Source organism: Diabrotica virgifera, chromosome 2 (genome assembly GCF_917563875.1).
Source record: "Diabrotica virgifera virgifera chromosome 2, PGI_DIABVI_V3a".
NCBI classification, from domain to species: domain Eukaryota; kingdom Metazoa; phylum Arthropoda; class Insecta; order Coleoptera; family Chrysomelidae; genus Diabrotica; species Diabrotica virgifera.
The window spans coordinates 198847945-198862584 of record NC_065444.1 but is presented as its reverse complement, the minus strand read 5'-3'; the positions used below and the strand labels follow the sequence as shown (position 1 = coordinate 198862584).

Here is a 14640-nt window from a genome sequence, read left to right as displayed (position 1 = left end):
CTTTTTAAAGCCGGACCTGATTTTTTTCTAGTTTGATTAAATCAGTTGATTGGGTGGTAATAGTGTAACGATTGACCAAAATAAGAGACACATCGATCTTACTGTTCAAAAATTATGACTAATAAAAATTTCTGTAAAAATTAACAACTCACCCTGTATATTATTAAACAATGGGAGCAGACACTTTTTAATGGTCATTTGTTATTCCCCATAGAGGCTTGCATACGAGGTAGGAGTATGTACAGTTCCTCATGACTCACCCTGTATAAATTTATGTTAATTGGTAAAAGTAAAAAGTAATATCACAACATCAAACTAATTTTATTTAAACAACAAAAATATTATATTATATTTATCAAGGTTTTTTCGTTTCCGGAGGAAGAGTCTGGTAACAAATAAAATAATTAAAAGCTGCCTCTTCGCGAGTTTTTCCATTTTTAGTCCCACATTTCAGAATTACTGTGTCCAATTCTTTTTCACTGCCATACACGTTTTTATATATTTCTCTTACGTTACTCTCGATCATATCTCCATTTTCGTTTATCAGTCCACTTTTGTTCAATACGCAGAAGACTGTCGCTCCGTCTTTTTGTAGATCCAACGATTCCTTGAGTTCATTTGCCCCACCAGGTCCAGCACCACATTCTTTTACGGCTTGAGCTAAGTCAAGGAATTTATCACCAGCCTAAAAAAAATTTACTATGATTACGTACAGGGTGTTTCATTAATAATTGTCCATATAGTAACTGGAGAAACCTTAGCACAAAATACAAAGATTTAACCTAAAACACTTAAAAAAATGTGGTTCCTTACTGAGTTACAGGGTGTTTTATCTAAAAATTTAAAAATTATTTTTGCTTAGCATTTTCAAACTATTCGACGTATCCTTTTCATACTTGGCAGGTAGTATAGGTACTGTACAAACTACTAAATTATGCTAAACAAACGTTTCTGGCTATTACCAGAGGCGTACGATGGGGGAAAGTGAATGGTTGGCCCTTTTCAATTTTTGCGCCACTGGCGATATTGCTATTTTAGTTCAATTTTTGGATTCCTCAATACTTTCTATGAAAATAATATACTCTTCATTCGTAACGATAAAGGCTTTAGTTTTCGAGATCTTTGAAGTTAAAAATGAAACGACACGGTTATTTTGATTAATGTATTGTGTCGCTTCATTTTTAATTTCAAATATCTCGAAAACTAATCATTTTATCGTTACGAATAAAGAGTATATTGTTTACATAAAAAGTATTGCAAAATCTAAAAATTACACTAAAATGGCGTAAAATTACAGTGGCATAGAATTTGGGAAGGGTCAACCAGCCACTATCCCCTGTCGTACGCCTCTGGTAGTAGCTAGAAACGTTTATTTATCTTAATTTAGTAGGGTGCACAGTACCTACACTTCCTGTCAAGTATGATAAGGATACGCCAAATAGTTTTAAATTACTGGGTACAAATAATTTTTAAAGTTTAATCATATGAATCATATCATAAATTAATCAAAATAACTGTGCCGTTTCATATTTAACTTCAAATATCTCGAAAACGAATGACTTTATCGTTACCAATGAAGAGTATATTATTTACGTAGAAAGTATTGGAGAATCTAAAAATAGCACTAAAATAGTAATTCCTCTAGTGGCGTAGAATTTGAGAAGGGTCAACCATTCACCATCCTCTGTCGTACGCCTCTGGTAGTAGCTAGAAACGTTTGTTTATCATAATTTAGTAGGGTGTCTAGTAGTCGCACTTTCGCACAAATGCTGAGCAAAAATAATTTCTAAATTTTTAGATAAAATACCCTGTAACTCAGTAAGGAATTACATTTTATTTAAGTGTTTTAGGTTAAATCTTCGTATTTTGTGCTAAGGTTTCTCCAGTTACGATATGGACAATTATTAGTGAAACACCCTGTATAGATTACAGGGTGTAAAAAAATGTAGGTCATAAATTAAATCACATATTCTGGCACCAAAAGGAGTTCGATTGAACCTAATTTAACCTTAGTACAAATGTGCACACAAAAAAAGTAATAACACTAATAACCCTGTAAAGTTACAAGATGAAAATCGATTTTTTTCAATATATCGAAAACTATCAGATATTTTTTATTGAAAATGGACATGCGGTATTTTTATGGCAGGAACATCTTAACAAAAAATAACAGTAAAATTTGTATACCCCATAAAAATTTTATGGGGTTTTGTTCCCTTAAACCCCCCAAAACTTTTGTGTCCGTTCCAATTAAATAATTATTGTTGTACCATTAGTTAAACACAAAGTTTCTAAAAATTTTTGGTTCTTAATATTTTTTCGATAAGCCATTTTTATCGACGTGCGACTTCTTTTTTAATATGCTTACATAAAAATTTTATGGGAGTTTTGTTCCTCTAAACCCCCCAAATGTTTGTGTACATTCCAATTAAACTGTTATTGTGGCACCATTAGTTAAAGACAGTGTTTTTAAAACTTTTTTTCCTCTTCGTATTTTTGTAATAAGGCACCTATTATCGAGATGTTGCTTCTTTTTTAATATATGGTTCAAAGTATACCTAAAAATGTACGTTATAAATAAACTTTCACATTATAATATTAACAACAGGTCTCTATACCATAATATACAAAAAATATGTGGCGGATTAAAAAAACATTCAAAATATCTCGATAAATACTAGCTTATCGAAAAATAAAATCATTGTGTTTAACTAATGGTAAATACCACAATATTAATTTATTTGGAACGTATGATTCAATGAAATTGTGTTTTGACTAGGAAAGTTTTGGGGTAGTTCTGATTTTTTTCATTATATATGGATTTTGGGCTGCTGAATCCGAATATGAGGTTTGCGGACAAAATTTCTTGCCGGAACATTTAAAAAATCGCGAAAAAAGCGAAAAATTTCTGCTTTTTTCCGCTTTTTTGCTCAAATCTGGAAAACTATTAACTTTTAGTAAATGGTCTGCTAACAGAAATTAAAGTACTTGTTATTATCTACAAATATCACTATTTACTTTTTTTTTTCAGATAAACCGTTTGGCCTAAAGTACAAGTTGAAAAATGTAAATTTTTAACAGTCGCGGCAAAACCCACTTTTTACATTCCAAAACTTTATTTTTTATTAGAATGCTGTCATTTGATAAATTTCTCCTAGTTTTCTGTACAAATAATAAATGTTAGTTCATAGGTATGGTATGTCTCTTGTGGCAGCTTCCATGAGTCCATTCCGTCCTAAGTGGCCGGGAATGTCTCTGCTTTTCCCTTAGAGCCACAGAAGATCAGGCACAGATGAAGTCACAGTTTCAGTTGGTGTGAACATTACCTTCGGATCTGTTATCTTGATTTCTGACAAACCTTGAGGTTCTGTCCTTTTAAAATGAATTAGTTGAACAGCTCCCTGACTTCCATAAACCTCAGGCGCGGGTTTCTTTTTTATCCGAGGAATGGATTGCTTAGGAGCTACTGCATGTTTTGGTGCAATACAAGAAATGCCACATATGACGTGAAAAGTGTGGTATTCGTTGATTGTATAAATCAGCGTTATCGTACACCTGCTGTGTAAAGCACGGCACACTGTGTATCGTACACAAAATTCTGCAGATCGCCTGCGATTGTTGACACTTCCAGGCGAACAGCTTCTGTATAGGATGAAAAAAACCCCAAAGAGGAAACTACATCAACCTATTTTCTTGAGCCGTACTTTTTGTAGAGAAAACGGCCAGCCCTGCAAGGAATTGTGAGGCCAACTATCTGGGCCTTACTGCCGCTACAAGACTTTGAGCAAGCGCGTTGCTTATCTGGAAGTGTCATCAATCGCAGGCGATCCGCAGAAAATTGACCAGCCGTGCTTTACACAACAGGTGTACGAAAACGCTGATTTTAACCCTTTCTACGACAGGCCTTAATTTGCATGTTAGTCCCTCAATCCCGAAGGATTTTTCATGCTTAGAGTCCCATTGCATTATACAGGGTGTCCCGAAAAGATTGGTCATAAATTATACCACAGATTCTGGGGTCAAAAATAGGTTGACTGAACCTCACTTACCTATATACAATAGTGCACACAAAAAAAGTTACAGCCCTTTGAAGTTACAAAATGAAAACCGATTTTTTTTTCATATATCGAAAACTCTCAGAGATTTTTTATTGAAAATGAACATGTGGCATTTTTATGGCAGCAACATCTTAACAAAAAATTAAAGTGAAATTTGTGCACCCCATAAAAATTTTATGGGGGTTTTGTTCCCTTAAACCCCTCCAAACTTTTGTGTACGTTCCAATTAAATTATTATTGTGGCACCATTAATTAAACACAATGTTTTTAAAACTTTTTTGCCTCTTGGTACCTTTTCGATAAGCCAGTTTTTATCGAGATATTTTGAATATTTGTCGAATCCACCACATATATATGGTTAAGTACGATTATAGAGACCTGTTCATAATCTGAAAAATTATTTATAATTTACATTTTTAGGTATATTTTGAAAAAGAAGCTACATCTCGATAAAAGGTGTCGTATGAAGAAAAGACTAAGAGGTAAAAGTTTTAAAAACACTGTGTTTAACTAATGGTACCACAATAATAGTTTAATTGGAACGTACACAAACATTTGGGGGGTTTAAAGGAACAAAACCCCCATAAAATTTTTACGCAAATATATTGAAAAAGAAGCCGCATCTCGATAAAAACTGGCTTATCGAAAAAATACTAGGAGTCAAAAAAGTTTTAAAAACGTTGTGTTTAACTAATGGTACCACAATAATGAATTCATTGGAACGTACACAAAAGTTTGGGGGGGTTGAAGGGAACAAAATCCCCATAAATTTTTTATGGGGTGGACAAATTTCACTATAATTTTATTTTAAGATGTTCATGCCATAAGAATAATATATGTCCATTTTCAATAAAAAATCTCTAATAGTTTTCGATATATTGAAAAAAATCGATTTCCATTTTGTAACTTCAAAGAGCTGTAACTTTTTTTATGAGCATATTTGTACTAAGGTAAGTTAGGTTCAATCGACCTATTTTTGACCCCAGAATGTGTGGTATAATTTATGACCAATCTTTTCGGGACACCCTGTATATACGTCGCATATAAATAAACAAATAAATGACCAAAACATGTTTTAATGAGTTTTTTTTAACCAACTTAAACTTGAAAAAATGTAGCTAACCTAAAAAAAAATAATGTAATGTAAATTAACATTAAAAGTTTTCTTTTTTGTGGTAGGGGAACAAGGGGCTTGTTGTAACAGGGGTAAGTAGTAACACGGCTTTTTCATAGGTTATTTGACCGTTGTTAACTAATTTAGCTGGCTCAATCTTATTCCCTTATCGCCCTGCAAATGACACCGTCTAGCCAGTCATCCTCCCATAGTTGCAAATAGTAGTTTTGTGCACGAGCTTCAATTGGATGAGTTAATATAAAATTTGACACTCATAAAATTTTGGTTATCGCTATTGTTTTAAATGGAAATGAAACTTTTGGTGTTCATTTCTTTTCTAAATTTAGTTATTCTTTGATGTTGCTTAACAATTTTACGATTAGGAAGATATTTTTACAGTTATTTTAATAAATATACAAAATTGTGCTACGGGGTATGTTGTAACAAAACGTTGGGGCTTGTTGTAACATGTAATATGGCTTCGTATATTCTGAAGTGAGCTGAAATATGTTTTGGATTAATTTCCATGAAGATGCGAAAACTGTCTTACCAATGTGCCGTGAAACTCAGTGCTAAGCAACTTCTTTCTTATTGGTATCAAAATTATAGAGTTGGTCCAGATTGGGTTCAAAATGTTATGTGTAGAAATTTACATTTATATTTAAGAACACCGGAAGCCACGCAATTAAGTCGAGCAACATCTTTGAAAAGGAGCAACGTTTCTTATTTTCTTCGAAATATAAAAAAATTCAAATTATCGTACTGTTACAACCTGCCCCATTAGATGTTACAACTAGCCCCAAGCGTGGGGTAAGTTGTAACAATGCACTTTTTTTCGTAAAATGCTAGTTGATTAAAAAATACCAGTCTTTTTAACTTTTTTTCAGTTCAATTTGATTCAGAAAGAGTTAAACTAGCGTTGAGTGTTTAATTAGTGATAATTGGGAAAATAGCTGTCAAGATATATTTGATTTTATGAAAATTGTTACAACTAGCCCCCTCCTCCCCTACTCCTCAAAACATGACACTACACAAACGCCGACTCCGAATCTTGCACACATGTATCTCGATTCGCTTCTTTTTTTTCTGGTCTTTCCTGTGGCTACACACGCTTCACCTCCTAGCAGCTACTTATAAGCGTTGCCACCAGTGCTACAATATATCATATATCTAAAATATGTGAACAAATATATACGGCAATGGGTCCGCATGACCTGTCTTAGGTGGCAATATTTTGAGGCTTTGGGAACAATAATCTAACATTTTCGGACATATTTCTACGGCATTGGGACATCAATGAGTCTAAAATTTTATAAGCAACGCATATTTTCGGCTTTGGTAAATTGAGACCATAACACCTTGAACGTATACGGCGGCTGGGAATACAGACCCATTTTTTCAAAAACATTTATATGCAGCGTTGGGACAGAAAGGGTTAACGTACATACAATCGACGGATACCACACTTTTTACGCCATGGGTGGCATTTCTTGTACTGCACCAAAACATGCAATAGCTCCTAACCAATCCATTCGTCGGTTAAAAAGTAAACCCGCACCTGAGGTTTATGGAAGCCAAAGAGTTGTTTAACTATTACATTTTGAAAGGACAAAACCTCAAGATTTATCAGAAATCAAGATCCGAAGGGAATGTTCACACCAACTGAAACTGTGACTCCGTCTGTACCTGATCTTCTGTGGCTCTAAGGGAAAAGCAGAGACATTCTTGGTATTTTAGGATGGAATGGATTCATGGAAGCTGTAAGAAGAGACATACTATGAACATATGAGGAACATATGAAGAGACATATTATGAAGTAACATTTATTATTTGTACAGAAAACTAGGAGAAATTTATCAAATGACAGCATTCTAATAAAAACTAAAGTTTTGGAATGTAAAAAGTGGGTTTTGCCGAGACCGTCAAAAATTGGCAATTTTCAACTTGCACTTTAGACCGAACGGTTCGTCTAAGAAAAAAAGTAAATAGTGATATTTGTAGATAATTTTAAGTATGTACTTTAATATCTGTTAACAGACCATTTACTAAAAGTTAATAGTTTTCGAGATTTGAGCAAAAAAGCGGAAAAAGATGAAATTTTTCGATTTTCTCACGATTTTTTCAAGGTTTCGACAAGAAATTTTGTCCGCAAACCTCATATTCGGATTCAGCAGCCCAAAATTCATATATAATGAAATAAATCAGAACTACCCCAAAACTTTCCCACTAGGGAGCTCGTAGAGTACAAATTCACTGAATCAGTACACAAAAGTTTTGGAGGGGGAGGGGGTTAAGAGAACAAAACCCCATAAAATTTTTATGGGGTGTACAAATTTCACTATAATTTATTTTTAAGATGGTTCCTGCCATGAGAATGCCACATGTCTATTTTCAATAAAAAAAATCTATAATAGGTTTCGATATACTGAAAAAAATCGATTTTCATTTTATAATTTCAAAGGGCTATAACTGTTTTCGTGTGCATATTTGTACTAAGGTAAGTTAGGTTCAATCGAAATATTTTTGGTCCCAGAATATGTGATTTAATTTATGACCTGTGTTTTTGTTAAACCCAGTATATTTATTTCAAAAGTATTCAACTAGTGAATGCAGTCAGAGGTTAGATCAGTCATTTAGGTTAGCAAATAAAAAAAAAAGAAGTCAGCTACTTCATTGGTTTAATTGAAGACATTACAAAATATGGTAAAAATAATCCCATTACGAGAAATGTTAAAATATTATTAAAATCAATTAATTTAATTATTTTTTATAGTAGAAGAACTTTGTATGCTAAATTTGCAGTTACTAAAGCATCATAGGGACCTATTGGGTTGTGAAGATTAGATCCTAAAACCCAAAAGAAGTTAAGTTTTCCATTTTAGTGGAGATTTTCCATTTTTTAATTTAACTTAGAACCGTAATCTAACTCAAAAATAATTCTTTGCGATTATAGCTCCATCTGTCCATAATTCGAGAAAACGTCTCGAATAAAACTTGCTTATTATTGCATAAAGAATCCAAATCAGGAATACAAAAATGGAAGTTCCTATTTAATATTTTAACGTAACACCCCATCTCACCTCCGGGGGGCTCGTGTTTGTTGTCATTCGACACAGTTTTGAAAAATATTAAACAAATATTTTTCAGTTTTCAATATTTTTCAGATCTGATTTTACATTTCGCGAAATATCGCGGGGTTCCTTTTTAAAATCTTATACCCCCACCCCCCTCCGTGAAGGGTCATGTTTCGTATCATTCGAGAGATTTATGAAAAATATTTAACACGGTTTTTTCACTTTTTCGATTTGCTATTAATTTCGCGAAATATTCACTTTTTTTGTGAAACTTTGTGACTCACTCATTTCCAGGGCCTATTTTACCACTAGGCCCATCAGGCCCCTGCCTCGGGCCCGCATTTTAATGGGGCCCAAAAAGATCACCAAAAGAATATTTTTATTGAAAAAAAAAAACAAATTAAATTTTCAAAATTATTTAATTTTACGAACAGGAAATGATAACAAATTTGGTTAGAGTTATATTCATAAACCATAAATCATTCTTATCATAAAACTGCAATAAGGGTAGGTAGATTGCCTTGTCGGCATTTTAAGAAAAGCAAAATTTAAACACCCCTCCGAAGGATTAACAAGAGGTACGATTTACAAGAGGTATAGTCACGTATTTGTCATAATATTTATTCAAAATGCATTTTTTTTAATATATTAGTTTTCAGTCCTGTTGTTTTTAAGTTAGCTCAATTAATCTATTAATTAATCAGTCATCATCATCAACCCGTACGCGTCCACTGCTGGACATAGGTCTCCCTCAGCTCTTTCCATCTTTCTGTGTTTTGTGCGGCTTTCATCCAGTTGCCGACAATACGCTTCAGATCATCAGCCCATCTGGTTGGTGGTCGTCCTCTGCTCCGTAGTGCTTTTTCTCGTGGCCTCCACTTGACAACACGTTTTGTCCATCGGTTGTCTGACAATCTGGCGACGTGTCCTGCCCAATTCCACTTGAGCGACGCGTCTCTTTCGACGGCGTCCGCTGTTCTTGTTCTACGACGTATTTCTTCGTTTGGGATTCGGTCCCTCAGGGAGACACCCAACATCTGGCGCTCCATAGCTCTCTGAGTTATGCGAATATTGTTCACTACCTTTTTTGTGAGTGTTAATGTTTCCGCTCCATAAGTGAGTACAGGCAATACACACTGGTCAAAGATTTTCCTTTTCAGGCATATGGGTAAGTCCGATTTAAATACATAGCTCAGTTTACCAAACGCTGCCCAGGCTAATCCTATGCGACGTGGGAGCTCGCACGTCTGGTTATCTCTTCCCAACCGAATTTCATGTCCCAAGCACTTATAAGATGCAGTCTGCTCAATATCCATTCCACCAACAACAATATTACGATTTAGCACCAGATTAGTCATTATTTGCATCTTGTTGATGTTAATCTTTAGTCCGACCTCTAAGGAAGCGTAATATAACTTGTTGAACATTATTATTGCATCATCCATACGATCGGCTATAAGGACGATGTCATCTGCGAATCTCAAATGACTGAGCTTCTCTCCATTTATGTTGATACCATATTCGTTCAGATCTGCCTTCTTAAAACTGTGTTCTAAAAGGGTTTTGAACAGCTTTGGTGAGATGGTGTCTCCTTGCCGTACTCCTCGCTGTATACAGAATTTATTTGTTTGTTGAGCAGATAGTCTTACTCCTAGCCGTTGCGTTGTGGTAGATATATTTTATCATGTTAGTGTAGCGATGGTCTATTCGGCATTCTGTCAATTCTTTTAACATTTTCTGCTGGTTTATGGTATCGAAAGCTTTCTCGTAGTCCACGAATATCAGTGCCAATGGTTTGTTGTATTCCGCAGACTTCTCGATCAAGTTTTTTATTACCAGTAAGTGGTCGTTAGTGCTATATCCGGATCTGAAGCCAGCTTGTTCTCTAGGCTGATAGAAGTCTAACTTAGCCTCCAATTTTTTGATAATTTTTGTGAAAAGTTTATATATGTGTGATAGCAAACTGATAGGACGGTAGTTTTTAGATCTGTTATGTCACCTTTCTTGTGCAATAAAACAATGACTGCATTGTTCCATTGAGAAGGCGTTTTTCCTTGGTAAATGCATTCAGCGAAAAGTTTGGCCAATTAATCAGTACCTAGTCGTTTTATTAAGTTTCTTTGAATACTTATTTTTCTTAACTAAGTAATCGTTTCGTTATTATCATGAGTTACAAACATTTAAGTGGCAGTGAAAAACGAAAAAAAAAAAACAAAAATCAAGAAAACAGGAACGGCTGGCACAAAAAGATGCAATTTTATCATATTTTACAACCCACAATAGTGTGCAAAAAGGAAGTTCGTCCTCCCATCCTCTTCTTCTTCTTCTACGGCACTACAGCCCAAATTGAGCCTTGGCCTCCTTTATTTTTCGCCTCCAGTCTTGTTTATCTGTCGCTGCCCCCCCCCCATACACGGACTCCTAAAAATGCTTGTGCATCGCGGTTTACTGTGTCTTCCCAGCGCTTTCTTTGCTTTCCAACCGGTCTATTTCCCTGCATCCAAGCGTTCAGTGCTCTCTTTGGTAGCCTAACCTCTCCCATTCTTATCACATGTCTGGCCCATTGCAATCTTTGTATTCTGATAAAGTTTGGCAGGAGTGTTTCCTTATAAAATTGATAAAGCTGATTGTTGTATCGAATTCACAGGTCCTAGTTTACTCCTCAATACTTTACCTTCGAATGTGTCGAGTTTGTTTTTGGATGTTTCTTTCAAGACCTATGCTTTACTTCCATAGCATGCTATTGGTCGAATTAAGGTTTTATATATTCTTATCCTTGTATTTTGGTGGACACTTTTAAACCGAAATATATGGGAGCGGGCAAAATAAGCTCTGTTTGCCTGTGTTATTCTCCTCCGTATTTCTCTATCTTCTAATCCATTGGCATATGTTTCTACTCCCAGGTATGTAAACGTTCCAACCGTTTCAATGTCATCTTCATGTATAATGTTTTGTGGGACTATATTTCTTCTCGTCTGTATCATTATTTTTGTTTTTTTCTGTGTTAATTTCCAAACCTAGCATTTTCGTTTGCGTTTTTTTAACTCTGCGTATGTTTCTTATGCTCCTGTTGATGTTCTACTCATAATATTAATAGGTATCATCGGCATAAACGGCCAGTTGAACGGTTCTGTTGGTCAGTAGGTTTCCTCGTCCAGTCTGCATTTGCCTAACCGCATACTCCAGTGCCAGGTTAAACAATGTTGCCAGCCCATCTCCTTGCTTCAATCGCTGCGAGATTTTGAAAAAGTCTGTCAGGTGGTTTTGTGCTCATACACATGCCTGAGTTTCATCCATTGTGTCTTTAATGAGCCTAATTAGCTTGTGTGGTATTGCGAATTCAGCCAAAGTAGGTATAGTCTCTTCCTTTCGACTAAGTCGTATGTCTGTCTGAAGTCTACAAACACATTGTGAACATAAATGTCGTGTTCCCATGATTTGTTAAAGACCTGCTTGACTGTAAATATTTGGTGCATTGTCGATCTTCCCCGTCTGAAGCCCGTCTGAAACTCTCCAATAATATTTTCTGCTAGTGGTTGGAGCCGCTGGTTTATAATATACTTACGTGAGGACTTTATATGCTGTACATAGTATAGAGAAACTCCACATTAGTTTTTGTACTTCAAACAATTTTTAATTATTGAAATATAAATTTTACTTATTGCAATATATATTAAATATTAAAAATTGTATTAATTAAAAATTGCAGTTTTAAAATTTTAAATTGTTGGTGCAACTATATTTCTATTAAATAACTAATACATTTAAAAAAGTTATTATTACTATTTATATAAATTTTTGTTAGGGACCCGAAAATTAAGTAGTGCCTAGGGCCTGATTTAAAGTAAAATAGGCTCTGCTCATTTCCTTACGCCTCGTTGATATCGTCAGATTTTTGAAATATACATTGTTCTTGATGTACTTAACTAACCTTGTCTTACTCTGACGTTTTCGAGTTTTTTAAGGATCGATTTTATTACGGACTGCCCCCTACACACGCCCCTGTATTAAGAGTCCATGTATGGCAGAGGTACATTAAATTTTAGAGGGAACCAGGTTTCTTCCCATGTAATTTTCAGAGGCGCTCGAGTAACTGCTAAAAGCCTCGTTTGGCTTACTAGCATTAACATAGTGCACCGTTATTTGGAATATCTACAAATATTTAAAGCAAAATAGGCTTCATACAGGTTTACTTTGTTCTTTTGTAAAAATGGTATATTCGTAAATAAACAAGTTAATTTCTTATTCGGTATAAGCAGGAGAATAAAACAGTTTTTACTTTTCATCGATAAGGCTCAGGACCGTCCTCATTTCTTACTAAGAAGAAAAGAGTTTATTGATTGAAATTTGATTTTCATCACAAGGTTCTAACACAATAAATTATTGCAATTTATGATTTGTGTTACTTACCCATGCTTCAGCACAAATCACAAGTAAGACAACAAAACTCTTCATGACTGAACCACAATAAAAATAAAATATTAGTTCAATTTTATACTATATAGATTTGATAGGGATTAATTAGTTGACCTTCATACACATATTTTTAAATTAGCAAAAATTTAGGTACTTATTCCTATTATAGTGTGATTAATTATATACCCCTCAATATCAACACCGGAACATAAAAATTACCGTAATTTGAATATTGTACAATCCAAAAGAGACAGAAACTTTGAATTTTTTGGGTATAGTAGACATAATTACTTTATTGTAACTATGTGACAAAAGAAGTACTATTTATACAAGGTGTCCCGAAAAGATTAGTCATAAATTATATCACAGATTTTGGGGTCAAAAATAGGTTGATTGAACCTCACTTACCTATATACAATAGGGTACACAAAAAAAGATACAGCCCTTTGAAGTTACAAAATGAAAATCAATTTTTTTTTCATATATCGAAAACTCTTAGAGATTTTTCATTGAAAATATACATGTGGCATTCTTATGGCAGCAGCATCTTAAATAAAAATTAAAGTAAAATTTGTGTACCCCATAAAAAATTTCTGGGGGTTTTGTTCCCTTAACCCCCAAACTTTTGTGTACGTTCCAATTTAATTATTAGTGTGGCACCATTAGTTAAACACACTGTTTTTAAAACATTTTTGCCTCTTAGGACTTTTTCGATAAGCCAGTGTTTATCGAGATATTTTGAATATGTATCGAAACCACCACATATTTGTATATGGTTCGATCATAGAGACCTGTTTATAATCTGAAAATATATTTATAATTTACATTTTTAGGTATATTTTGAAAAAGAAGCCACATCTCGATAAAAGGTGACTTATCAAAAAAGGAATAAGAGGCAAAAAAGTTTTAAAAACACTGTGTTTAACTAATGGTACCACAATAATAGTTTAATTGAAACGAACACAAACATTTGGGGGGTTTAAAGGAAGAAAACTCCCATAAAATGTTTATGTAAATATATTAAAAAAGAAGCCGCATTTCGATAAAAACTCGCTTATCGAAAAAATATTAAGACGCAAAAAGTTTTAAAAACGTTGTGTTTAACTAATCGTACCACAATAATGAATTAATTGGAACGTACAAAAAAGTTTGGTGGGGTTTTAATGGGATTTATCTCATTATTAAGATCTTTTAGTAATCCTTAAATTACCTTAAAGTATTCGTTAGATATTTATTTATAAAACAATAAACATCACGCATATTTGTTGTAATTGCATAAGTGGAACACCTTAGCTAAATGCACGTTCTGCTTACTCAACAAGGTTGATTATTTATTTGACACAGTAACGAGAATATATACAAACATATTTACAAAACGAAGTATTTAATAAATATGGGAACACGATCAGATTTGAGTTATTAGTTGGTCAGTAGAGTTAGTTAGTTAGGTTTGGGGGTTTGCTGCCGTTAGAGCAGAATAGTGTAATCACCTATCAACTGAATACATGTATATGGTATTATTTCAACCAAATAAATTAGTTATGAGTATATAGTGTATTTCTGATATCAACCCCATCACCAGAGCAGTTCAATCCTCAGTTACCACCATAGGGTTTAAAGGATCAAAACCCCCATAAAATTATTATGAGGTGGACAAATCTCACTATAATTTTGTTTTAAGATGATCCTTCCATAAAAATGATACATGTCTCTTTTCAATAAAAAATCTTTAATAGTTTTCGATATGTTGAAAAAAATCGATTTTCATTTTGTAACTTCAAAGGTCTAAAACTTTTTTATGAGCACATTTGTACTAAGGTAAGTTAGGTTCAATCGAACTATTTTTGACTCCAGAATGTGTGGTATAATTTATGACCAATCTTTTTGGGACACCCTGTATAATATTTGCGTTCATTTATTTAAGTATATCTGTTACCGTTAAAAACTGAATTTACTAGGAAAACTAGTTTTAACTATG

At 33.9% G+C, this 14640-nt stretch overlaps 1 protein-coding gene across 1 annotated transcript; it reads right to left on the bottom strand.

The window, feature by feature from the left end:
• Positions 1 to 302: 302 nt before the first annotated feature.
• Positions 303 to 12763, bottom strand: LOC126880338 (uncharacterized). Its single transcript, XM_050644140.1, has 2 exons — positions 12657 to 12763; positions 303 to 685 (listed from the first exon to the last, which is right to left on the bottom strand). Exons 1-2 carry the CDS (start codon positions 12699 to 12701, stop codon positions 356 to 358), a joined length of 375 nt encoding a protein of 124 aa, XP_050500097.1. The 5' UTR covers positions 12702 to 12763; the 3' UTR covers positions 303 to 355.
• Between the last annotated feature and the right edge of the window lie 1877 nt (positions 12764 to 14640).